This window comes from Phaenicophaeus curvirostris (genome assembly GCF_032191515.1).
Source record: "Phaenicophaeus curvirostris isolate KB17595 chromosome W unlocalized genomic scaffold, BPBGC_Pcur_1.0 scaffold_35, whole genome shotgun sequence".
NCBI lineage: Eukaryota > Metazoa > Chordata > Aves > Cuculiformes > Cuculidae > Phaenicophaeus > Phaenicophaeus curvirostris.
Genome location: NW_027206664.1, coordinates 1,948,239 through 1,973,917, shown reverse-complemented (window position 1 = coordinate 1,973,917; position 25,679 = coordinate 1,948,239). Strand labels below are relative to the sequence as shown.

The window sequence follows — 25,679 nt, the reverse complement described above, 5'->3', positions numbered from 1 at the left end:
TCTAATTTTTGCATTTGTAATTTTGTTAAGATTGTCGGGTGTGACTTTTCTTACTTAGCACCAGTCGTATCCTACCAGTTGATAAAATCTAATTACACTATGTACCACAAATTATCGCCTGTACCTATTGGAATGAATCTTACATTGGTAAAACAATTAATGAAATATCAGGATTTGATCAAAATCTTGGACGAGGTCCAAGAAAGCAGGAGAAAGACCCTAATAACAGTCCATCATGATACGGAGGAAATGAACAGGGTCCTGAAAAGGGTAAGAGAAGATGCGAACCATCATTGGTGGGACATGCTATTTAGATGGTCCCCTACTATGACTGGCATTCTAAATAAGTTTTGTCACCCTGTTATTATCTTTTTGATGTTAGTTTTAGTTAGCTTTGTTTTCTCTACTGTGTTGTTTGTTTGAAACTGGAGAACACTACAACTAATGATGTTGACTTCTATGTCTAGTGCCCATGAGAATGTGTTGAAAAGTAATTTCCAAGCAAAATACTATCCAGTTCCCCTTCGAAAGATGGATCATGTATTAGGCAAATGAATTTGCCTAAGTTTAAAAGATGGGGGGATTGATGAATGGGCATATGATATAAGGGAGAAGTTAGAAAAACTTATAGGGCTTAGCTCACTGAAATGTGCACTGTCTGATAGTAAAGGCCTTGAAGACCCTGGATGTTGATAAGGAAGGAGCTCATTCACAGACATTCACTGATAAGGGAAAGCTGGAATGTGGACAACAGCAGAAAGCTGACTGCATCCTGCTCTGCGGTTCTGGAGCTCAACCAGGATGAGACTGGCGCCTGCGCACAGATTGGGTTCAGGGACGATTCATGAGGAAGATGAAGGCTACTTCAGCCCTGACTCCCTAGACCACGACCACCAGGAGACACTGCATCAGTGCCAGTATGGGAGAAGCTTCTCGAATCTAATTATAATAGGAAGCGGGGAAAGGTCATGAGTATGTAATAGGCGCTTATGAATAGGCATGTCTTTATAACTATCTGCTTGTTAGACCATACGGTGTGCGAGTTAGGAGGATTACCCCCTTGTACCCACCAGCGAATAAACACATACCTACTTTATAACCCTTAACTGAGTTATAGAGTTTGATTCCGCAAAACATACAGGCTAAAACCACAGAGTTTGGTTAGAACTGACATTCTATGTAGATCCTTATTTGCTCTTCCAGCTCTATCCCTCTTTGGTTTTTTCTGTCTTCTGTTTCCCCTTTAAGGACTTTTCCTGCCTGTAAGCAGCAGTATGGATGGAAGTCATGCACCTTCAAGTCCTGTTTGACCTTCTGTGCATCGGTCAACATCGGTCTTAGGTTCACTGGGAAAAGGCCCCCTTTGTTAATCAGAGGTGGTTTTCAGACTGTACTTAACTTTTTCTGTTCCAAAGGAGTTTGGACCTATGGCATATGAATGCTGGGTGTCTTGTCTTCCCAAATCCCTGTTACGATACAGGCCTGCTTGTGCTTACATTCACTAACATGTACTCAGCAGCCAGGCTCTCCAGTTTAAATCCTAATAACAAGGACATCTTTCATCCCACCCCATGGACTGCTGATCCCAGCTTGCCTCTCTGCTGCCTGCACAGATCCTGTGCTGCAGGGACAAAGTGGGATCATATAATCATAGAATGGTTTGGGTTGGAAGGGACCTTTAAAAGTCATCTAGTCCAACTCCCCTGCAATGAGCATGGATGCCTAGGACTTGGTCAGTTCTTACCCCAGCAGCCAGAGCCTGGATATTTCCTTACCACTTTTGTTCCTATTCACTTCACTGAATTATGCACATCATCTCATAATGGAAGACTGCAGAAGGCAATAAGTATTCCCTGATGAAATGTTATAAATTCTTCTTCTTCTTCTTCTTTTTACTAAATACTACTGCAGCCCTTCCACCTGCCTTGTTGATCTCCAGTTTGGAGAGTGTAGCTCCACTCTGCCGACCTACCACAGCGCTCCTATCACGTCGCTGGTCACCATTTGTGGGAGACTGAACCCGTGCAGGTACCCCGGACAAGATCACAGACAATCAATATGATTGGAAATCAAGTCGTTTATTAGCAAGCAAGCAAGCCTTTTGTACTTTTCTGCTATCTTGTCTAATGTTTACGTAATGCTTGGCTAAAGCCCAAAGTTTCCCCTAGTAGTTTTTGTAGAAGTAATCTTGCACGTAGGCTGCCTTCTTGTTCTCACGCTGTAGCTGCTTCTCGACCTTGATGCATTCCAAACTTCTCCCTAGCAACCTGATAAGGCCACATCGTTAGACCAGCATACATTCCCACAGTAATCAACCATTCTCATCACAGTAGTTGATCCGCTCGCACTCCTGAGTCTCAAAGAACTGAAAGGACACAGACAAAATGTCCCGAACATGTTTAAAATAAGAACAAATATATTTTATCCTGATTGCTTCTCATCCCCAAGTGCTACTACAAAGACAATTTTCCTCAGCAAGGGGCAGGTGATGTTGGTCTTCTGCAGGAAGCTCACCCAGAGGAGAAATCCCTTTACGCAACCAAGTATTTCAAAGATGAGCGTTAAGCTTGGGAAGGCCTGCAGGACCAATTGAAAAGTGGTGACCTGGCACACCACTACCTCTGGGGAGACCAGCCAGCTTCCTAAAGGCGATGCGTGTTCCCTCGGTACCCCACGATCCTGTGGTCCCAGCTCACATCTCTCCCACAGGTATGGAGCAATAGAAAAAGCACTGGGGATGTATGAAAACAGAGGTGAATTGACTGGTTGGTCTTCTCCCTTTTTCCTGCCCAGCCCTTTTCCAATCAGGTTTAAACCCAAATCTGCTGTCTGGCACACCGCAATTTTACATGCCTTTACACATTTTCATGAAAAATAAACTTTTATCCCAAGTGTACATACACAGTTGTTATCAGTTATGACCTTTGCAACACAATGAGGGGAAAACCTCCACATGACCATTCAAGACAATGGCCACACTGAACATGCAGGCAGGTTATGGGCAAAAACGTGACTACTTAGTGCATTGACTCTCTCAGTCTTAAAAGGTGATGGAAGAAAAAAAAAATACTGGAAACTTTGAACTAGTGAGATCTTGAAGCCAAGCGTGAGACACACACAGGGTTAGCTGCAACACATCCTGCTGCTTCACTGCCAGGAGAATACAGAGATGGTAAATCTGCATCCCTGCAGCAAGGGATAGATATCTAGAGGACCACAGTGCCACATGAAGGCATTTTGGGGCATTTACCTCACAAGCTTTGATGTGTTCTTTCTGCCATTCTTCCTGGATTTTCTCTGGTGTGGTAACGCTCTGCTGGTAACTCCCATGTGTGAGGGAAATCACACTGTCATCTCATTAACATTAATTAAAAAAAAACCTCCACTAGAAGATAACATGTGAAGTCAGAAACAGATATCAGGGAGAAGCAGCAGTAATGTGAGCTCAGTGGTGGATGGGTGCTGCAAGGGGATGCAGAACCACACAGCAAGATGGATAGTCCTGCCATGGGTAAATGATGGGAGCAGCCTTGGTGAAACTATGCAGGCTTCACCAGCGCAAGTGCCCACCTCTGGTATCCAGGGCACATGTTTCTGAGGAGTCATGCGTGACCCAAGAGCTTCCCTGAGAGCCATGCCATGTGGCTTCACAACTCCCTGCCCCGGGAAACACTCCCTTCACCCTCCAAACACTCCATTTCCACACTCACCAGAGGCCTCCAGAGCCAATTTTGTCTGGGCCAGCTTCAGGAACAGCTGCCAAAAATGGGAGAGAGAAGAAAGGTGGAGGAGAGCCCTGGTGCATCACTGACAGTATTCCAGCCCAACTGGGAAACTTCACCATCCCTCCCATCTCACCCCAAAACCCAGAGTTGGGAGAAAAGCCATGGGGCAGGAGAGATGTGAGAAGAGACACCTCTCTCGCCTTGCCCCATGATCACCCCCACTTCTCTGTACTGCTTCTCCTGCTGCTTCTGCATTACTAGGCTTGTGTTGCAGTGCACAGCCATTACTCGAAGCCATTACTCGTATTGCTCTCGTAAAGTCGGCACCAGTCAATTCTGGTAAAACAAACAATCTTTGTAACAGGTGATCGTGCAATTAACAGTGCACTAAGTCTGGTTTTGCATTCTCTAAGGCTAATTGTTTAAGCATAACTTCTCTAGCAGCAATATTGCCTGCCTGCTTATTTAAGACCTCTTGTAGTTTGTCTAGTAAAGTCATGTAATAAACACCATTTTCCAGATATCTTTTTATCACAAATACAGGTGTGTTCCAAGGACTATTAATTATGACTATATGCCCTTGATCTATTTGTTCCTCCACTAACGTTTGCAATGCACCCAATTTTTCACTCGTTCACGGTTCCAATGTCTATTCCCATTGCACTTAACACATCTCTCCTCCATAAGATTAGTGGAATGTGCACAACAAAGGGTTACACTAAAGCCATTTTAAGATGTTCTGGCTTTACCCCTTTTTAAACTTAATGTGCACTTCAACATAGGATGCTGAGTTTGTAAAGACTGAACCAAATGCATTCCAGGGATTCCTGTGGACCCAAAACCTTGCGAGCCACATTCTATAGAGTCAGCTTGGAACACAGCTGCTTTGAACAAAACTAATTGTGCTGTCCGGCACAATTGGTGTTAACACTGATGGAGATGGTGTCCATACCATTGCTTGAATTATTCCAGTAAAGCCTGCATCTGTGACGCCAGGTAAAACAAAGATTCCCAACCGAGTTATTGATAATCATTCTAATAACAAGGCAGTAAAGCCACCACTCAATGGTCCTTTTACATTTAGTGGTATTTTGTGAACTGCAGATGATTGCAGCACTATTGTGATTGTGGTGGCCATGTCCATCCCGGCGCTGCCGCTGGATCTTGCTCCAAAGTGAGAGCTGCTGCTCACTGTGTAGGCATCTGTGTCAGCACGTGCCTCTGAACCGCGCTCTGCTCCTGGTTTTTCAACCATACTCTCCTGCTCTTATCCCATTTTGATCTACACCAACTGGAAAAATGTTTACCCTTTCCACACCAAGGGCAGATTTTAGGCCCTCTCTCCTGGCATTGCATGTGGCAGTCTCGTTTAAAATGTCTCTCCTTGCCGCATCTATAACAGAACGTCTTTCTGTCCCAATTTACAGTCAGGGCAGCAGCCATGAGCTATGCTTGACAGATAAATGATCCCTGCTGCTGTTGTAGGATTTTTCAGACCACACAATATCGTTCTACATTCATCATTAGGATTTTTTATCACTGATTGCAAAATTAAGGCTTCTGTAACTGCTCGGTTGTCTCCCTGCTTGTCGAGCGCATCCTTCAATCTATAAATGTCATATACGGTTCATGCCTGTTTCAGCTTTCCGACATCCAGTATCTTCATAAGTGTTTGATAAGCAAAAAGCCGCATCTGTTGTAAAATCACATTATTTAAATTGGCTTGATTCTTGAACTGCTACCAACATCGTTTAATCGGTTCATTTCTTATTGTGATCTGTTGCAGTCCCTTCTGTAATGCGCAAACTGCTTGAGTTACAGAAAGCGAGTCTGGCCGCACTCCGGGCGGGCTGGAGGCTGCAGCAGCTGCGGCAGGCAGCCCCCCTGTGGTACGAGGCAGTGGCCCGCCCGCGGCCGTGCAGCGGCGGAGCAGTTAGTACATTCTTCTATACAGAATTTCGAGTCTCCAGTCTCCTACAAACAAATCTCGGCCATCCGTGTTAGGGCTTCAATACCCACAGCCTTGACCTGTTCTAAAATCCATGGATGCCACTGTGCCTCATGCTGTGGGTTAGAAAACCATCCTGTTCCTGTTAGTACATCCGAACCATTACCAAAACGCACATCATCTCATGGAAACTGTAAATCTCAAAGTGCTTGGGCATCAGCCTTCTGCGCCCATATCGTTCTAAAAACAGTGCACTGTAGTGGTTGAAACATTATTTGTGCTAGCATAGCAATATCATAACGTGTCTGCCATAGTTAACAGTCTGATTAATTGCATAGTTGCTGGAGAATTCGAACCGTATTGCGGCACGCATTTTTGCAAATCGTGAATTACTTCCCATGAATACATTTTGTGCTTGTCCATTATCCCTTGCTCTGGGTCCCCTGCACAACAGGAAATGCCATTGCTGCAGAAGGATCGGCAGCGGGCTCCGTCATTGGGGTATCTATCACCTCAGACAAATCCCAATTCCCTTCTTGTAAAGCCCATGTTTTACCTTCTGCCAAAAGGATAGAGGATTATACGGATGAACAGTAATACGTGCTAGAGGCAAATCCCATTGCATGTCTGAACATGAGCCGGCAGTGTGCCCAGGTGGCCAAGAAGGCCAAGGGCATCTTGGCTTGTATCAGAAATCACATGGCCAGCAGGTCCAGGGAGATTATTCCACCCCTGTACCCAGCACGGGTGAGACCGCTCCTTGAATCCAGTTCTGGGCCCCTCACCACAAGAAGGATGTTGAGGCTCTGGCGTGAGTCCAGAGAAGAGCAATGAAGCTGGTGAAGGGGCTGGAGAACAGGCCTTATGAGGAACGGATGAGAGAGCTGGGGGTGTTTAGCCTGGAGAAGAGGAGGCTGAGGGGAGACCTCATTGCTCTCTACAACTACCTGAAAGGAAGTTGTAGAGAGGAGGGAGCTGGCCTCTTCTCCCAAGTGACAGGTGATAGGACAAGGGGGAATGGCCTCAAGCTGCACCAGGGGAGATTCAGACTGGATATCAGGAAAAAAATTTTTCACAGAAAGGGTCATTGGACACTGAAATAGGTTTCCCAAGGAGGTGGTTGAGTCACCTTCACTGGAGGTTTTTAAAAGATGTGTAGACAAGGTGCTGAGGAACATGGTTTAGTAGCAGATAGAAATGGTTAGACTCAATGATCCAAGAGGTCTTTTCCAACCTAGTGATTCTATGACTCTACTGCCATGAGGTTTTCATTTTGAGTAAAGTGCAGCTTGTCTTGTGAGGTCAGTTTTGCACAAGCAGTGGGACATCCAAGACCTGATGTGCTGTCTCCTGCTCTGCTGACAAGCTGTGCTTTCCTCCAAAGCCTCTTGCATGAGCTGCATTTGCATCTCCTTACTTCCTTCCCTGTTTGGTGGCTCTCCTAGGCCAAGCGTCTCTATAAGCAGTGCTGCAGAGATAAAGATGAGGTGGCTCCTCGCTTTATACCAAAGGGCACTAGAATTACTCAGCTGATTTGTTTTCCAGCAATTGTACCCTATGCAGCAAGTCACATCAGGGGAGATGGATGCTTTGGCTCGACTGACCAGTCTGTGATTCTATGGATGCAGAAACTACAAAAATCATGACCAATGTTAACCTGCAAAGTACAACACTCTCAGAGCAATGAAGAACAGTATTTTACCGGAACTGAAATACCTGTTACACAGTCAATATAAGCCTTATTAGATAATGCATGTGCATATTTTAAGTGTTGTATGTGCCTGGTACCGTATATAGTTTAAATATCCATAACATTGAAAAACTGTGGATCCAATAGTGAACAACTCATGCTGTTATTATCGACTAGGCATAATTAACATTGTACGGATGTATTTAGCTAACTTTGAAATGAGTGGTGTTGTGTGTGTGTTTGAAGTGCTTCAAACGTTTGTAAGACTTACAAATTGGTTTTGATTAATCTTAGAAATACATCTCTGGGACTTTTCAATCTCACATGTCCCCTAAGCTGGCAAACAGGTAGATTTACCTGGGGATCTTTTGGAATGAAAGGCTGCAGAAGGAAAAATTTTAAAATACCTAGCAAAAAAAAAAAGTGAAAAAATAGAGAGAGAGAAAAAAAATTGAAAAAATCCAGCCTTGCAGCTGTGTGTGTGAGTGCCCCCCGGCTTCTCCTTCCTTTCTCCCTGAATGTGAAGTTTATTTTTCTTTTCAGCTTCTTTGCCAAAGTCCAGAGCAGTTAACGGTGTTATTTCTCTAGGGGAATGCCAATTTGTGAGAGCACTCTGCATTCCAGTGTCCCTTATCAAATCAGCAACTGCTGCAACCTGGCACAGACAACAGTGAATGGGGTTTTAACCAGATAATAACGAAAGTATAGTTTTAAGGGCCCAAAAAAGGAATATGCCAATAACAATGCCCTCTGAGATTAAGAGACTGCAAAGGAATAGAAAGCCCAATTAACAACCTTTTTTACAGCATAGAACTAATAGTGGAATTATATGCAGTGGCAAGAGCCTTTGAATGGCATCACAGTCCCTTTAATTAAGTTACAGTTTCATAAAATGTAGCCACAGTAGTGCAGTGTATAGAAAGAGGATAGTTAAAACAGGTAAACAATGAGTGACTGCTTTTAAATGTTAAAGCAGTTATGGTTTCAAGTCACAGCTAGAAAAGCAGAACTTTGTGAGATGCATAATCAGAGTCACACATCACTTCCAGGATTTATAGTTGAAGGGAACAGAATAGCAGACAGACTGACAGCAGGGCCAGTCCAAGGCCCACTACCAAACATTATTCAACAAGCGCTAATGTCACATAATTTTATCACCAGTCTGCCAAGACACTATGTAGGCAATTAAAAATTTCATTAGAATTAGCACAGAACATAGCAAAAACGTGCCCAAATTGTCAAAAAATAACACCATTACAGCCTGGAGGAGCCAGCCTGAGGGGAATTAAGCACATTACTAATTTGGCAAACAGACATTACTTACGTACCTGAATTTGGAAGATTGAGGTATGCACATGATTTGATTGACACTTATTCAAACGCGATGTGGACAACACATCATACAGGGGAATCTTCAAAGGAAATAGTAAAGCATTTTGTCAATGCATTTGCAGCCTTGGGAATTCCCACACAGGTAAAAACAGACAATGGGCCACTGCTGGCTCATGTTCAGTCGGCTGTTAACCAACACGCCCAGGTCCTTCTCCTCCAGGCAGCTTTCTAGACAGACTTCTCCTAGTCTGTAGCACTGCATAGGGTTGTTGTGCCCCAAGTGCAGGACCCGGCATTTGGCCTTGTCAAACCTCATGCCATTGGACTCAGCCCAGTGGTCCAGCCTGTTCAGATCCCTTTGCAGAGCCTCCCTGCCCTCCAGCAGATCCACTGTTCCACCCAGCTTAATGTCATCAGCTAACCAGCAGTATCGTCTGCAAACTTGCTAAGGGTGCACTCAATGCCTTCATCCAGGTCATTGATAAAGACATTGAACAGGGCTGGACCCAGCACTGAGTCCTGGGGAACCCCACTTGTAACTGGCCTCCAGCTGGATTTCACACCATTTACCACCACTCTCTGGGCCCGGCCAGCCAACCAGTTTTCCACCCAGGAGAGTGTGTGCCTGTCCAGGCCAGAGGCTGACAGTTTCTCAAGCAGAATGCTGTGAGAAACTGTGTCAAAGGCTTTACTGAAGTCCAGGAAGACCACATCCACAGCCTTTCCCTCATCCAGCAGCCGAGTCACTTTGTCATAGAAGGCGATCAGGTTAGTTTGGCAAGACCTGCCTTTTGTGAACCCATGTTGACTGGGCCTGATCACCTGGTTCTCTTGCATGTGCTTTATGATAGCACTCAAGATCACCTGCTCCATGACTTTCCCTGGCACTGAGGTCAGACTGACAGGCCTGTAGTTCCCTGGATGCGACCCTTCTTGTAGATGGGCACAACATCAGCCAGCCTCCAGTCCAGTGGGACTTCCCCAGTCTTCCAGGACTGTTGGAAGATGATGGAAAGGGGTTTGGCAAGCACATCCGCCAGCTCCCTCAGTACTCTTGGACGGATCCCATCCGGCCCTATAGACTTGTGGGTGTCTAGCTGGGCTAGCAAGGCTCTGACCACCTCCTCTTGGATCATGGGAGCTTTGTTCTGCTCCTCTAACTCCTGTTTGTGTACACAGAGGGAACAACTTTCTTTACAATTAAAGACTGAGGCAAAGAGTTCACTGGGGCAGCTGCTGACTGAGTACAGAAACACTATTTAAGGTTTTGAATCCACTCAATTAAGTCATCTTGTTTGTCACCTCAGAACGGGGTCTATGCCTTAATTGCTACACATGACTTCCAGAAGGCACTGAGCAAGCACAAGACTAGAAGGATCCTTCTAGAATACAAAACAGCTGGGCGGGGGGAGGGGGGGGGTTGGCATGAATATGTAGTAGGCATTTATGAATATGCATGTCTTTACACTATAAGTAGCTGTTGTTAAAAAAACAGTGTGCGAGTTAGGTGGATTAACCCCCTCACACTTTGCCAGCAAATAAACAACACTTACCTACTTTATAACCCTTGAGTTATAGAGTTTGAAACCGAAAAAAAGCTGGGGGGCTGGGGGTGGCCTTTCTTTTTTGCAGCAATGATTTGGAAAGGCTATCTCAGCAACTGCAAAGCCCCTACAGTGTGTCCATTCGTGGGTGAGGTCTCTCAACCATTGAACTAACAACTTGCATCAATCCCAAAAACACAGAGTCTCTGGCCCCAGCTACTTACTGCCTCTCTTTCTCACGCTTTCTTGCACCAAGAATAGCACAGCACAGTTCTATTGATAATAGGAATGTGAAAAGTTACAGATTAAACAGTACACATGGCAATGCAATATGAATTATGTGTGGGTCACCCATATAATTTTAGGCCTGTTGATCAGGCCCTGTCACTTCACTCCCCTGTAACCCTCCCAAAATCTCCCCTTTCCTTTTGGGCTGTCCTGACCACTGTGAAATCACTTGCTTCAGCAAAAAACAATTCTCCCTCCCTTTTTACCTTAAGTGTAGTAATTTAAGAGGAAAAATTGCAAGTAGTCTGTGCTCTCTCACAGCACTTAGCAAATCAAAGCCAGAGGAGCAGCTCTCTGCACATCATCTAAATTTGTTTTTTCCTGCCCATCTCTCTTTCTGCTCCTCCCTACCCAGCCCTCACAGCTGATGCACAGTATGTGGCATGGAGATTGCTTGGGGTGATACCAGCTTTTTCCATGGGCCAGATGACCACAGCAGGACCTCCATCTCCCCTAATGAGTTACATTCATCACACTCCCATCCAATCTCTGCCCCAACTGCCTACCCCAGGCATATCAGTCAGGGGGGAATAGAAGCACACAGGCTTTGGAAAGGAAAGAGCCAAGCAAAATTCCTGATAACAGCAGTAGTTTTGGGCTCAGCAAGAGAATCATTCAGTAAATAGGTGTTTACTATAAAAGGGACTGAGCAGGCATGAGCGCCCCACACAATGTCCCAGCTCCCCCTCACTGTTGGGGCTTGGGGCTGCTCTTATCCCAGTATTTTCTCCCACCATGCCCCTCCTTCAGAATCCTCCTTCAAAAAGGACTGCACCACAATGAGAGATGAACAAACTGGGCATCACTAGCCAAAGCCAGCCCCACCATGAGGGCCTATTCTTCAATTAATCCAATGCACCGCTGAAGCATGACAACATGGAAGACAGTCCTTAAGGGCAAGGGAGCCCACGAGAGCTGGGAACTCTTCAAAAAGGAAATCCTAGCAGCTCAGGAGAAAGCCATCCCCCTGTTCCGGAAAAGGAGCCGGCAGGGGAAAAAAACAGCTTGGTTGAGCAGGGAGATCTTGAGAGATATCAAGAAGAAGAGAAAAGTCTATGAGCTTTAGAAGACAGGACAGGCGGCTTGGGTGGACTACAGGAGGGAAGCGAGATCATGCAGGGAAAAAATCAGGAGGGCTAAGGCCCAACTAGAAATCAGATTGGCTAAGTCTGTGAAAGATAATAAAAAATCTTTCTATAAATATATCAACAACAGAAGGAGGACTAGGGAGAATGTACAGTCCCTATTGGATGCAGAGGGAACAGTAACAGGGGATGAGGAAAAGGCTGAGGTACTTAATGCCTTCTTTGCCTCAGTCTTTAATTGTAAGGAAAGTTGTTCCCTCTGTGTACAAACCCAGGAGTTAGAGGAGCAGAATAAGGTTTCCATGGTTGACAGCTGACTGAACATGAGCCAGCAGTGTGCCCAGGTGGCCAAGAAGGCCAATGGCATCTTGGCTTGGATCAGAAACGGTGTGACCAGCAGGTCCAGGAGGTAATTCTCTCCCTGTACTGGGCACTGGTGAGACCACACCTTGAGTACTGTGTTCAGTTCTGGGCCCCTTGCTACAAGAAGGATGTTGAGGCTCTGGAGCGAGTCCAGAGAAGAGCAACGAAGCTGGTGAGGGGGCTGGAGAACAGGCCTTATGAGGAGTGGCTGAGGGAGCTGGGGTTGTTTAGCCTGGAGAAGAGGAGGCTGAGGGGAGACCTCATTGCTCTCTACAACTACCTAAAAGGAGAGGAGGGTGCTGGCCTCTTCTCCCAAGTGACAGGGGACAGGACAAGAGGGAATGGCCTCAAGCTCCGCCAGGGGAGATTTAGGCTGGACATCAGGAAAAAATTCTTCACAGAAAGGGTCATTGGGCACTGGAACAGGCTGCCCAGGGAGGTGGTTGAGTCACCTTCCCTGGAGGTGTTTAAGGGACGGACGGACAAGGTACTGAGGGGCATGGTTTAGTGTTTGATAGGAAGGGTTGGACTTGATGATCCGGTGGGTCTTTTCCAACCTGGTGAGTCTATGATTCTATGAAATCATGTCTACTCAGCTCTCCTGGCATTACTTATCCCCCTCAGCCTAGGGGATGTTGCCACCACCTTTGCATTTCTCCCCTCCTGCACATTTGTGAAGCAAAGGGAGCATTGTGGAAATTTCTTGGCAACAAATAGTTGAGAAAGGGCTGTCAGATGCAAAGCTAGCTTTATTTTCCAAGCTGGTTCTCTATTTATGCAAGATTTACATATTTGACAGACTATGCCAGTTAACACACTAGTGATGCTGGGCAAGTCTGGTGCTCTGCACTTAATCCTTTCATTCCACAACACGCAGGCGCCCCAAACCCAGCACCTGCTCCTCCCGAGAACCACACACCTTCCTCCTGTGCAAGACAGGAGCTGCTTCCCAGGCATCATCTGGGAAACCCTAACTGCCATTCACAGATAGGGATTTTCAGTTCCAAAAGACAAATTTGTCATTTATTTCCTAGTTGCCAGTATCCAGAACAAAGGCCCACACACCAAGAGGAACTGAGCAACCACAGCAGTGATGTTCTGCAGCAGATGAGTGGCTATTCAGCACTTGCCCATTCCCAAAAACACAGTTCAGACTCAAAAGAGTAAATTGTGGCTTTCCCAGAACCATGGCTTTTCCTCTGCAGCTCAGCAGCAGTACACCACCAAGGGATTCGCTCCCCGTCTGGGATTAGCTCAAAGCAAAGGACCCTTTTTGGCCCTGGTGCCCCCAAGTAACTTACTGGTGGCCAATTCGTATGGGCAAACCCTCAGCCCAGCACTGACATGCATGGCAGCAGCAGCAGCTCACATTGCAAAGCCACAGCTCTGCAGACACAGGTGGACAGGCAGTGCCTGCCTGAGTATGCTCAGAGCCTTCAGCAAAGGAACCCCAGGACCACAAAGGCAGCTTTGCAGCCAACTCTGACCAGAGAGGGGTGACCTCTCCCCTCATCCCAGTTGTGAGCCCCCCAGCAACCTTATCTGGTCATCTATCAGTTGAGGTACAGTCTTGCCCAGCTACAAGGACACAAAAAGCCTCCAACATAGTAGGAATCCTGGAATAAATGTCCAAGTTTTCTCCACCCACTCTGGCTGTGCTGGAAGAGCACACATGCAGATAAGCCTGAATGGGGTTGATCCCCAAAGCAAACAGGACAGAGCAGCATGGATGAAGGCACAGCAGCTTAAGGCAGTGAGCGCAGTCATTATTGGCCCTGCAGCAACAGCCACACATAACAGCTTTAGTGTCACCTGCACAGAGCAGGTATTAGCACAGTGCTGACCATCATGTCTCATAAGATGCCATGATGAAACTGCATTTCTGGGATCTTTCCATGATTTTCTGAATCAGCCTTTCAGCTGCTTTAACCAGACTGACCCTGTGTACACTCCCAACAGAAGCACAAAACCTCACTACAAATCCACATGATCACAACCCATTATTTCTCTGTTTCCCAGCACTGCCTCACAACCTGAGCAGCTCACAGCACTTCTCAGAACTTGCAACCAAGCTGTCAAAACCCACCCCACTATCCTTATGTCTGATCAGATACATTTACCACATGGGGCTTCAATTACAAAATTATCACCTTCCCAAGCCACAGCAGCAACTGCACAGAAAACAAATTTGGAATACTTATCCCTTATTTAACAAGGAACAAATACATCTCTCTACAATTTTGGACTAAGACACCCTGAGCTTGGTGCTGACTTCAGTAGCACACAAGTAAAATATAGCACAACACCTGCAAGTGACAGATTTCGACACTGTGCAAGAACAGAACAGCAAGCTGTACAAGCTATCTTTGAAGGAACAAATGATGCAGGGCAGCTGGAGCAAAAAGGTTCCACCACAGTATTCCCACACCTGTGAAGCCTCCCAGGCACCTGTTCTGGAGCCATGCATATGCAACAGGATTGTGAAAGATGAAAGAAACTCCCCAGGAAGCCCTCCTCCAGGAGCACAACACTGATCCAACATGCCAACTGTCCCCAGAAAGATATCTGGCACTTCTAGACTAAAAATAAGTGTTTATTTCTTCCTGTACTGCAGAAGCACAAGCTCAACACTCTCAAAACACTGAAGCCATTAGAGAAGCTTGTTAGCTTGGAACCATGTGACAGGGTTAGATAAAAATCTTTCCAGCTACTAACACAGCAGGTTTGAACTGAGGCAGGATCTTCCTGTGATGGAAGGTAACTGAGGACAAAGCAAACAGCCCAACAAAGGCCTGATCTGTGGCACAGAAACTCACCCAGAACTAATGACCATATTCCAGCATACCAGGTAAAGTTGAATACACCGCACAAAGTGGAAAGACTTTAAACTGAACTTCCCCCATCCCAGATAGAAGTTCTAACAGTAGGATCTCATACCTCACATAGCATGCAGAAAATTAGGAAATAAAATAGATGCTCTAGTATATAGCCCCCCAACCTATTAATAATTGCAGATGTTTATTGACAGAACTGGAGTCAACTACAGAGGACAGTGGTATTTAAATCCCTAGCTGTTACTGCTGTAACAGCTAAATGTGTAGCTGCCCCGTGACACAAGGGCAGTCCATTCTTAAATAATCTATCTTCTGAAAGCCAAGCATCAGGATGGGTTAAGACAGCAATGCCAAGAAATACTGTGACAACAACAGACTGTTAATGACTATTGTGAGGGCCAATTAGTTGCCCACCCCCCAACTCCTCCCCATCACAAGGCAGTATTAAACTGCTCCCCAGTCATATGCCTTTCTCAGAGATCAGTTGTTTCTGAAAATGATAAAACTGCAAGAGCAACTCAGCTCTGTCACAATGGGAACTGCAGCCTTGGCCCCAGAATCCAGCTGCTAGACCTGCACTCCTCCTTGTAAGGGGAGTATGATCCATCCAATAGTTAAGATGGTCCCTGATTTTCCAGAGCTCCTTTAGCAAGTGTGTCAAGGGGAGTTTAACTCTGTGGTTTTAAATGCATGTGTTCCTCAAGCAGCAATTATTTAGAACAGAATACACGAGCTTTTTTACATGGAAACTTTTATTCCCGTTGAGATCTGTACATTCAGGTCACATACTTATAAGGCTGATTGAGCTGGAGTACAGGATCGCAACAGCCTGGTCTGTTTAAACAGTTTATGCCTCATGTTTATGTTTAAAGAGTTTATGCCTCAAAAGTGGCCAGGAAACTTGTGACTATTTCCTTCAACTTAGCTTCTGTCTGGTCAGAGATCTTCCCTTCAGTCCTGTTGAAAAAGTTTAGTTAAACTTCTGATTCAGGAATAGCTGTACAGTCAATCCCTGACTAAGGCAAAGAAAAGCTTCAAAATGAACCTTCCAATTTCTAATAAAATTAGCAGATGAGTCAACACATTCCAGTTTGATACATGAAGCTATACTACTAAAACTAACAGAACATCCTTTCTCCTCAAAATCTTAAAGAGGACTACCTCTTTAAGAACTAAGGTTTATCAACAAAACAGCTGTACATAGTTCAAAACAAGACTATATTCTATAGAGCTGTCTCAGCAATGGAAGGAACATGAGTTACCCATGACAAAAGCTAGAACCAGTTCATAGGCCAGGACTATGGAAATACTCAATCCCCAACAGTCCACTCGGCAGCAGGGAAGGCAGCAAGTAGCACTTAACCCACAGTACTGTAACATCTTAAAGCTGTCACAAATATGGGAATTGAGTAGATAAAGCGATTTCAATGCTAGATTAAGAGAGGTATTCAGAGTAGGTTCATTTTAAGCATCAGCTAGATTTCCTAAGGAAAAACTGGAGACAAGAAGATGAGCTCCAGACAGCAACGCAAGGACAGTAGCTGATTTAACCTCCAATTCTGGTACAGGCAGCTGAAGGCCTGATATCCTAGGATACACTAAATTAACAGTTTAGCGACCATTATCTGCACTCCAGCCATCAAGTCAACACCCTTGGGATGAAGCAAGATGAATCCTCATACCTGATAGTGGAGAGAAGGGCCTGGTGCTGGCTCAGTACATGAGCTAGGAAAGCACTCTCAAATTTAGTGATTTTGCTGGGCTCCAGCTTGTCCAAGTGACCTCTTACACCAGCATAGATGACTGCAACCTGTTCCTCAATAGCCATGGGAACTGCAGAAAAGAAAGTATTCATGTCATTGGCAACTCTTGAAATGCATCAGTACTACACATAGACCTTTGTGGAAGGTCAACTGCACATATACAACATGGCTCAAATAAATCTGCATTTACCATGTCCGTAGAACACTTTCGCTGCCACAAAGACCAACCTCATTAGCACAAGAGACTACTGGGAAATGCTGACTCATATCCCAGACACTCACCGTACTGTCCTTGTTTGAGAAGCTCTGTCAAACGTACACCACGGTTCAGCAGCTGTTGTGTGGCAGCATCCAGATCAGACCCAAATTGAGCAAAGGCAGCTACTTCACGATACTGAGCCAATTCCAGCTTCATAGTACCTGCCACCTACAACACAAGATACAGGTCAGACTGAGTTTGACCACCTTTTAAACATGTCTTGTAGTTTGCAGGTTTCTCTTCAGCTGACAGCTGTCAAAAGTCAGCATTACCTTGCATACCAGCCAAGTGAATCTCAAGATTCTGGCACATAATATGCATTTCTGAAAATATCACCATCTGCTTGGCCTTTTAATTGAAGCATTCTATTCCTCCCCTAAAATGGTGACAGTTGATATTAAACCTCTCTCATTCCATAACTGGATTAAAAGCATGGGGTTAAGAGCACTCTCTACTTCTAGTTAGATTGGTACCCAGGTCAGCATACTGAAGTGTAACAGCCCTACATCTTCATACAAATATTATTTTCCTTTCCCCCCCCCCATCTGGCAATGGAAATATTGAAGAGATCATTAAAGTTTGTTCTTTTATAATTTTGAAACTCTAAGGAATCCAAAGCTTCATTCCCTCTGAGTGAAATGGGTTGGAAAGCCCACACATTACTCATTTCTAGTAAGAGGGAGAACAGCAGTTTGATGCTTACCTGCTTCATAGCCCTGGTCTGAGCAGCAGAACCTACACGGGACACAGACAGACCAACATTGATGGCTGGACGGATACCTTTGTAGAACAACTCTGTTTCCAAGAAAATCTGTAGGAGAAAACTCTTATTTTATCTTGGGCAGAAGCCTGGAAGCCTCCTCAGAGGCCTGCTAGTAAGTCATCCTACCTGTCCATCAGTGATGGAGATGACATTGGTTGGAATGTAAGCAGACACATCACCAGCCTGAGTTTCAATGACAGGCAAGGCTGTCAGAGAACCACCTCCAAAGGAATCATTCATTTTGGCTGCTCTCTCCAGCAGGCGAGAGTGCAGGTAGAACACATCACCTGGGTAGGCTTCACGACCAGGTGGACGACGCAGCAGCAGAGACATCTGACGATAGGCAACAGCCTGCATGGTATAAAGAAAGCTTTCAAACTTCAGTAGCTCATTTAAAATTTTGAATTTTTAAACCTGAGGTGATCTTACAGCTACAAACACCAATGCTAAGCTATGAGGCCTATAAACCATGTTTCCTGACCTGTTTGGATAAATCATCATAGATGATTAATGCGTGTTTTCCATTGTCTCTGAAGTATTCCCCCATAGAGCAGCCTGAATAGGGAGCCAGATACTGAAGAGGTGCTGCATCAGATGCTGTGGCAGACACCACAATAGTGTACTTCATGGCATCTGGAAATAATTGGAGACACACCACTGAGTATATTACCTCATCATGCCCATACTCAGCAAATACAACACATGTGAAGTACTAGCTGCTGAAGCAAGCCCAGTCAGCATTGCTACACTGTTACAGAAAAGACTCCCATACTAGAATAATACATCTGTTAGCTCTACTAACTCAAGAAGTTTCAGGAGCAAGTTCACGGCAACTACTAACACCTGCACACTTCTTTCCCACTTAAAATGAAGTTTAAACTTTCACTAAGACACATTTTGGTTCTACAAGTAACTCAGCCTTGACGTCCATGGTTTCCTGGCTGCTACAAAGTGATACTACCCTTTCTTTCATAGTCACAAACAAATTATTGTCATTAAAAAGTGGGGGGGGGGGAAGCGTGTTCTGCTAGGTATGACTGCTTGACCAACAGGCAAGAAGCAAGGTGCCTGATCTCTTTAAAGCTCTGTTATATACGCAGCCTTGGTCAACAAGATCACTGTCTCTGAAAAGATGCTATCATTTAAGCAGAGCCCCTGCTGGGGCAGCAGAATTTTGAAAAAGCAGAATTGCTTTTTCAGAAGCAATTCAGCAATTTTAGGGCCTCATACTAGTCCTCTAATGTGACGTAGTAAAAAGGAGAGATTTTTATTCCCCTCAGATACCTAGAAAAATTAATTGTCCACAAAAGTAGTTCACTCTGTCCATACTTGCAGCTAGGAGAGGTTATAGTAGTAATTCAGCATTATAATAAGAACAGGACACCACTAGATGCCAGGCTCAGCCATCTTCAAAAATCTGTACCTGCATCAGTGAGCTTCTTCACCAGCTGAGCAACAGTAGATCTCTTCTGACCAATTGCAACATAGATGCAGTACAGCTTCTTTTTCTCATCTGTTCCATCATTAAATCGCTTCTGGTTGATTATTGTGTCAATTGCAATTGAAGTTTTCCTGTATAACAGAGGTTAGCAAGTTAAGCTGCCTACGGTTCTCCCAGCCTCTACGCAGTTCTGTATTCAGCTTTGTATATCAGCATATGCTGTGTTCAAGTCCCTGTTTAAGGAAACATTTTTAGCTTGGGCATTAACTTACCCAGTCTGCCTGTCACCAATGATCAGCTCACGCTGTCCACGACCAATTGGCACCAAGCTATCCACAGCCTTAATACCAGTCTGCATAGGTTCACGCACAGAGATTCTGGGAATGATCCCAGGGGCCTTTAAGCCAACTCTTCTACGCATCTTAGATGTAATAGGACCCTTAAGAGAGGAAAAAAAATCCTGCTGCAGTCTGTATCACAGATACAAGCAGAGGTAGTGAACACCTAGCTACACTTACCTTTCCATCAATTGGATTGCCAAGGGCATCTACAACACGGCCCAGCAGCTCTTCCCCAACTGGAACATCCACAATGGCACCAGTCCTTTTCACAACATCCCCTTCCTTGATCAGTCTGTCATTACCAAACACGACAACACCAACATTGTCGGGCTCCAAATTCAAGGACATACCCTAGGACAAAAACCACATCCTGAGAAAACCCATACCAACATTTAAAAAAAATTCTGACTGTTTAATACTGATATTATTCTACAGTGTAGAATGTCCAACATACTCTACCTCTATCTTACTCATAACAACAGTTATTGTTCTGCTTTTAGGTACAATGCACGTATGTCCTTCCATACTGGTTAGAGAATCTACCTAAGCCTTCAGCTTATACTTGCAGCAGTCTAGCATTCAAGTAATTTCTCTCTAAAAAGAACAGAAATGATAAGCAGGGTTCAAAGATAACATTTCTCTCTTACCTAGAAATTGGACCAGGGAAAAGCACTGGCTTCTTCTCTGCCTAAGGTGAGTTAGGTCATTAAGAATACTGCAAGAGCTGTTGCAGTCCTCTCTGAACAGTCAGACAGCTTTTCAACTCTAGTCTACTCTTAGAACTGTAAGAGGTCAGCAAACCGCATACTGTATTGGAGCAGAGAGACTATTATTCAACAGCAAAAAGAAAAGCCAGTCTGAAACCAAAGAAAAAAATCCAATGCCTGATTAATTCTTATACTTCCTAGATGAAGACAAATAAAGCTCAAATATTGGCCAAGAATCAGATACTCAAAGTGTTACAAATTCAAAGAATACTTGCTTTTTGTAGTATTACTTCAACTAGTTACTACACATTGAAGTTGCAATGAAGTCTTGAAAAGGTCCATATGGATACCTCCAAGCATAGTCTCGTATTCTCCTTAAAAGTCATCTTTATATTTCCAGACTAAACAAATCGCTTTAGTGAAAGCTTACCTTCAGTCCAGAAGAGAATTCAACCATTTCTTCTGCTTGTACATTTCTTAGGCCATATACACGGGCAATACCATCACCAATTGAGAGCACATGGCCAGTCTCCTCAAGTTCAGCAGAGGTGTCAGCTCCTAAAATACGTTCCTCAAGAATAGAGGATACCTCAGCAGTACCTGGAAAGGGACATTTTAAACCAGATTTAGCACATTAAGGCATAGTATGAATTCAGTTAACTTGTCTTGAATTCACAAGCCAAGGTACCCTTTCTCAGGTATGCTACAAGGCCTATCAAGCAACACTCTTCCTTAAACAGGGCTCATAAGATAAGTAACAGCTTCCCTATTCACAGCCAATAGAAGTAGCGTCAACTCATTACAAGCCAGCTTCAATCAAAACATTGATGGATGTTTTGTTACTAATTTCCTTCATTGTGTCCTACACTATCAGCAATCTCTCCCCCTAGAAAGGAATTAGATCAAATAATTAGCCTTAGCTCAAAAAGGACAGACACGCTAGCTCTGCTTCTGGAGCATTTACTTAGACTGGAGGCATCAAAACACCCTTGTCAACTGATTTGTAATCCAGAATCCAAATATATTTAAGGGAACTCAATATATTTAAGGAGTAATTTGTTTGATATAAGCAATAAAAACGTATTCTCCCTCAAATTTGTTTGGTGGTGTACCTCCGAGAACTCCATTTCCTCATCAATGAGACAATTAAATAGCACCGTGAAATTGTTATTTCCTAATAGCACCTTTAATCACCCTATGCCACTTCAAAAACTGTACAAGAAGCACTACCAAAAATACAGTTATGCAGTGCTGCTGCATTTTCTAAATGCCAAGATGTTGGCAGCAAAAAAGTTACACTCAAGGACACAGGGTCAAACCCAGACAAGCCTGTGCAAGTCATCCTTCAATACTGTTACAAACAAGACAGGAAACTGGAATTTGAGGTATTTTTTCAAGTAATTCTACAGGAGTTGAAAACTGAATTGAATCTTTGTGAAGCCGGTAAGCTGTATGAGCCAACTGACATGCAACCCCATCTTTGGTTTGGGCACAATTTGAATTTTGATTTGAAGTCTCCTGGATATAACCGTGTAACATAGTACACTGTTAAATACAGTCAGTACATAAACATCCTCAAGTGTTTTGCCAACTGACACACCTTGCACAGCACCATACTTGTAGTCCCTTTTGTCTGATAGAGCAAGTTCTTAAACCACACTCTTAGATGAAGATCTTTCTCACTCACCAGTTTTCTGAAAGCATGTTTCAGAGACATGGATGTTTCTCGTAGCAACAAATGCTGTGCCCAGGGTGTTTCTGGAAATCTAAAGCAAGCAATTGTTTCAGTAACATTGAGATTTCTTCAATAATTAAAAAAAACGTTAAGAGATTACACACTGAAATTTTTGATCATGAGTTTAAACACCTGATGCATCTCAGTTTTGAGTTGAGCTCCAAAACACTCCATTCACAAGTTGTAGTTATGGAACCTAGTCCAGCACTCCTAAGCAAGGATAAGCAGTAAAAGGAGATTGCTCTAAATTACTCCCTGGGTTTTTCTGCACTGTATTGATGTCACCATCACAGCACTGCAGCAGTTCTCAAAGTAACACCTCCTCACATCTCTCACCTTTATGATGAACATCAAATGCTTAGGGTATAAACAAATCGGTGCATCCCTCACAGTTCTGCACAATACAGAAGTAAGATTATGTCCTCTAAGGGTGGGCCTTTCTAAGGAAAATTTAAGTGCAGAATTTCCAAAACGTGACTAGAATATAAAGGGGGGGAAAAAAAAATAAATCTGTGTTTCCGTGTTCATGAATGCATTACATGATTATCGCAATCCTCTATCCGAAGTAGAGTTCGCAGCGTAGTCCTACAACAACATTAACGCCGTTTTTCCGACAACCTTAGGAGGCCTCTCCTCTGGTCACCTTCACAATAGGCATAGGCCACGAACAGGTCCTGACATATCTCCGCACCCTCCATCTCCCCAAAAACACACAAAGGAGGGGAAATGCCACCTAGCCAAACCTCGCGGCTCCCCGTGTGAACCCCACCCCAGCCTACCTCAGGCTCCTGGGAGCGGGAGGCCGCGACCCTTAAGATGGCGCCAAGGTCCACGTTTCCCACCTCAGAGAAGAAAAAGCATACTCACCAGTCCAACCCGCCGCAACACGGAGGGAGTGAAGACAATAGCCAAACGGGCAGAGAGCATAGCAGCAACAGCAAGCAGGGACTTCCCCTAGAAAAAAACGGAAGCAAATGAGAGGCAGCTGATGACCGCGCGCCCTCTCTACAAAATGGCGACAGTGCACTCCACCCCTTTTGGTGATGGAGCCACGACCACGGGGGGGCAGGGGGCGGCCCGGAAGTACTTCCCTAGCCTCCTCATCTCGGAGCCATGAGGAAATGCGCGAGTGTACATATATAAAACAATGACAACAAAACTCAAATGAATTGGAGATTTTAGAAACATGCTAACAAGTTCTTTCTGTGGGCGCCATCAGAGGTGACAGCGACGGTGACAGCATCGCAACATTGCAAGCTGAGTGTATGGGGCCTTGCCCTTGGTTGCTGGAAACAGGTGGTTGAGGGAAATAATCCGCCACCACCACCCCCTTTTGGCAGGCATTGTGTCAAACACGATGCTTCACCAGTGTTCCTCATGCTGATGATTTCAGTAATCACTTCAAATTCTGTAATGCCACCCAGAATAAAAATCAAATTGATTTAAATAATGTAAATCTAGTGCACTTGTGCTTTTTCTGTATTGCTAAAGAAAGGTGGTTCCTTAATAATTATTTAAAGGGTTTGACTCAAAAAAAAAAGCATTTTTATGGTGTACTTTTTAATAGAGTACAGATTTTATATTAATTTATGTAAGCAGTAATATACAATCTATTAATCTTTCATTTTTTACCCTTAAAAATATGAATTGAAACCTTTTGATGAAGTGACGTGCAGGAAGAACTCTATAACTCGGGAAGAGTTATAAAGCAGGTATGTTCATTTTGACACATCAGGTGCAAGGGGGATAGCTCCACCTACTTTGCACACTCAGAAACAAAATGGTCACCTATTTATTACACTAAAGCATGCATATTCATTAAATTTCCTGGAACAGGTGTGTCTTTTACAATCAATTCCCAAAATTTCTTTACATAAGTTCCCTCCCTTTGGCACATGCACTCTGCCCTCTGGTGGTCTTGGGCAGGGGGCTTCTGGAGGAAGGCTTGCAGTCTTCTTCACAGTGAAATCTTCAACTCTCCTTCTTGCACACGCTCTTAGACGGCTTGGACACCTCTTCAAGGTTGCATTTGGTCCTAGCTGGTTCTTCTTCCTCTTACCTTGATCTTAACGAGTTCTTCTTTCTCTTATCATTGCACTAGTCCTTATTATTTGGCTTAATTGGCCAGGCACAGGCAACAGATTTCATTTTCTAGGCAAAGTGCAGAGGGTGGTTAGTAGGACAGTAGCATTAAATTTCCAGAGGGCAGACTTTGAACTCTTCAGAAGGCTGGTTGGCGAAGTCTCATGGGAGACAGTCCTTAAGGGCAAGGGGGCCCGTGAGGGCTGGGAGCTCTTCAAAAAGGAAATCCTAGCAGCTCAGGAGAAAGCCATCCCCATGCTCTGGGAAAAAAAGATGGCAGGGGAGAAAACCAGCTTGGTTGAACAGAGATCTCTTGAGTGATATCAAGAAGAGGAGGAATGTTTATGGGCTCTGGAAGAGCGGACAGGCCTCTTGGGTGGACTACAGGAGGGAAGTGAGATTGTGTAGAGAAAAAATCAGAAGGGCTAAGGCTCAACTAGAAGTCAGATTGGCAAAGTCTGTGAAAGATAACAAAAAATCTTTCTATAAATATATAAATAATAAAAGGAGGACTAGGGAGACCATACAGTCCCTATTGGACGCAGAAGGAACAACAGTGACAGGGGATGAGGAAAAGGCTGAGGTACTTAATGCCTTCTTTGCCTCAGTCTTTAATAGTAAGGAAAGTTGTTCCGTCTGTGTACAAACCCAGGAGCTAGAGGAGCAAAATGAGGCTCCCGTGATCCAAGAGGAGGTGGTCAGAGCCTTGCTAGCCCGACTAGACACCCACAAGTCGATGGGGCCGTATGGGATTCACCCAAGGGTATTGAAGGAGCTGGCGGATGTGCTGGCCAAACCCCTTTCCATCATCTTCCAACAGTCCTGGAAGACTGGGGAAGTCCCACTGGACTGGAGGCTGGCTGATGTTGTGCCCATCTACAAGAAGGGTCGCAGGGAGGACCCAGGAAACTACAGGCCTGTCAGTCTGACCTCAGTGCCAGGGAAAGTCACGGAGCAGGTGATCTTGAGGGCTATCATGAAGCACATGCAAGAGAACTGGGTGATCAGGCCCAGTCAACAGGGGTTCACAAAAGGCAGGTCTTGCCAGACTAACCTGATTGTCTTCTATGACAAAGTGACTCGGCTGCTGGATGAGGGAAAGGCTGTGGATGTGGTCTTCCTGGACTTCAGTAAAGCCTTTGACACAGTTTCTCACAGCATTCTGCTTGAGAAACTGTCAGCCTCTGGCCTGGACAGGCGCACACTCTCCTGCGTGGAAAACTGGTTGGCTGGCCGGGCCCAGAGAATGGTGGGAAGTGGAGTTAACTCCAGCTGGAGGCCAGTTACAAGTGGGGTTCCCCAGGGCTCAGTGCTGGGTCCAGCCCTGTTCAATGTCTTTATCAATGACCTGGATGAAGGCATCGAGTGCACCCTTAGCAAGTTTGTGGATGACACTAAGCTGGGTGGAAGTGTTGATCTGCTGGAGGGTAGGGAGGCTCTGCAAAGGGACCTAAACAGGCTGGACCGCTGGGCTGAGTCCAATGGCATGAGGTTTAACAAGGCCAAATGCCGGGTCCTGCACTTGGGGCACAACAACCCTATGCAGTGCTACAGACTAGGAGAAGTCTGTCTAGAAAGCTGCCTGGAGGAGAGGGACCTGGGCGTGTTGGTTGACAGCCGACTGAACATGAGCCAGCAGTGTGCCCAGGTGGCCAAGAAGGCCAAAGGCATCTTGGCTTGTATCAGAAACAGCGTGATCAGCAGGTCCAGGGAGGTTATTCTCCCTCTGTACTCGGCACTGGTGAGACCGCTCCTTGAATCCTGTGTTCATTTCTGGGC

General features: G+C 44.9%; 1 protein-coding gene and 1 long non-coding RNA gene across 2 annotated transcripts; both read right to left on the bottom strand.

Annotated features, from left to right (window-relative positions):
* Positions 1-1,984: 1,984 nt before the first annotated feature.
* Positions 1,985-8,771, bottom strand: LOC138733850 (uncharacterized). Its single transcript, XR_011339483.1, has 3 exons — positions 8,692-8,771; positions 3,711-3,756; positions 1,985-2,267 (listed from the first exon to the last, which is right to left on the bottom strand). It is a non-coding gene; the product is annotated as an uncharacterized lncRNA (long non-coding RNA).
* A 6,772-nt stretch (positions 8,772-15,543) lies between these two features.
* LOC138733843 (ATP synthase subunit alpha, mitochondrial-like) lies at positions 15,544-22,816 on the bottom strand. Its single transcript, XM_069881352.1, has 12 exons — positions 22,686-22,816; positions 21,771-21,849; positions 20,514-20,683; positions 19,554-19,727; positions 19,308-19,474; positions 19,018-19,166; positions 18,076-18,227; positions 17,721-17,945; positions 17,535-17,642; positions 16,855-16,999; positions 16,492-16,642; positions 15,544-15,766 (listed from the first exon to the last, which is right to left on the bottom strand). The coding sequence occupies exons 1-12, from the start codon at positions 22,743-22,745 to the stop codon at positions 15,685-15,687; spliced, it is 1,662 nt and encodes a 553-aa protein (XP_069737453.1). The 5' UTR covers positions 22,746-22,816; the 3' UTR covers positions 15,544-15,684.
* Positions 22,817-25,679: the final 2,863 nt, after the last annotated feature.

Bases quoted from the DNA above. Each gene is read 5' to 3' on its own strand.
- LOC138733843 (XM_069881352.1), bottom strand. From the start codon at position 22,745: ATGCTCTCTGCCCGTTTGGCTATTGTCTTCACTCCCTCCGTGTTGCGG. The intron at 19,475-19,553 runs GTAAGTGTAGCT...TCCTCTCTTAAG, and splicing joins GCAATCCAATTGATGGAAAG to GGTCCTATTACATCTAAGAT. The intron at 16,643-16,854 runs GTGAGTGTCTGG...TCTTTTCTGCAG, and splicing joins TCTCAAACAAGGACAGTACG to TTCCCATGGCTATTGAGGAA.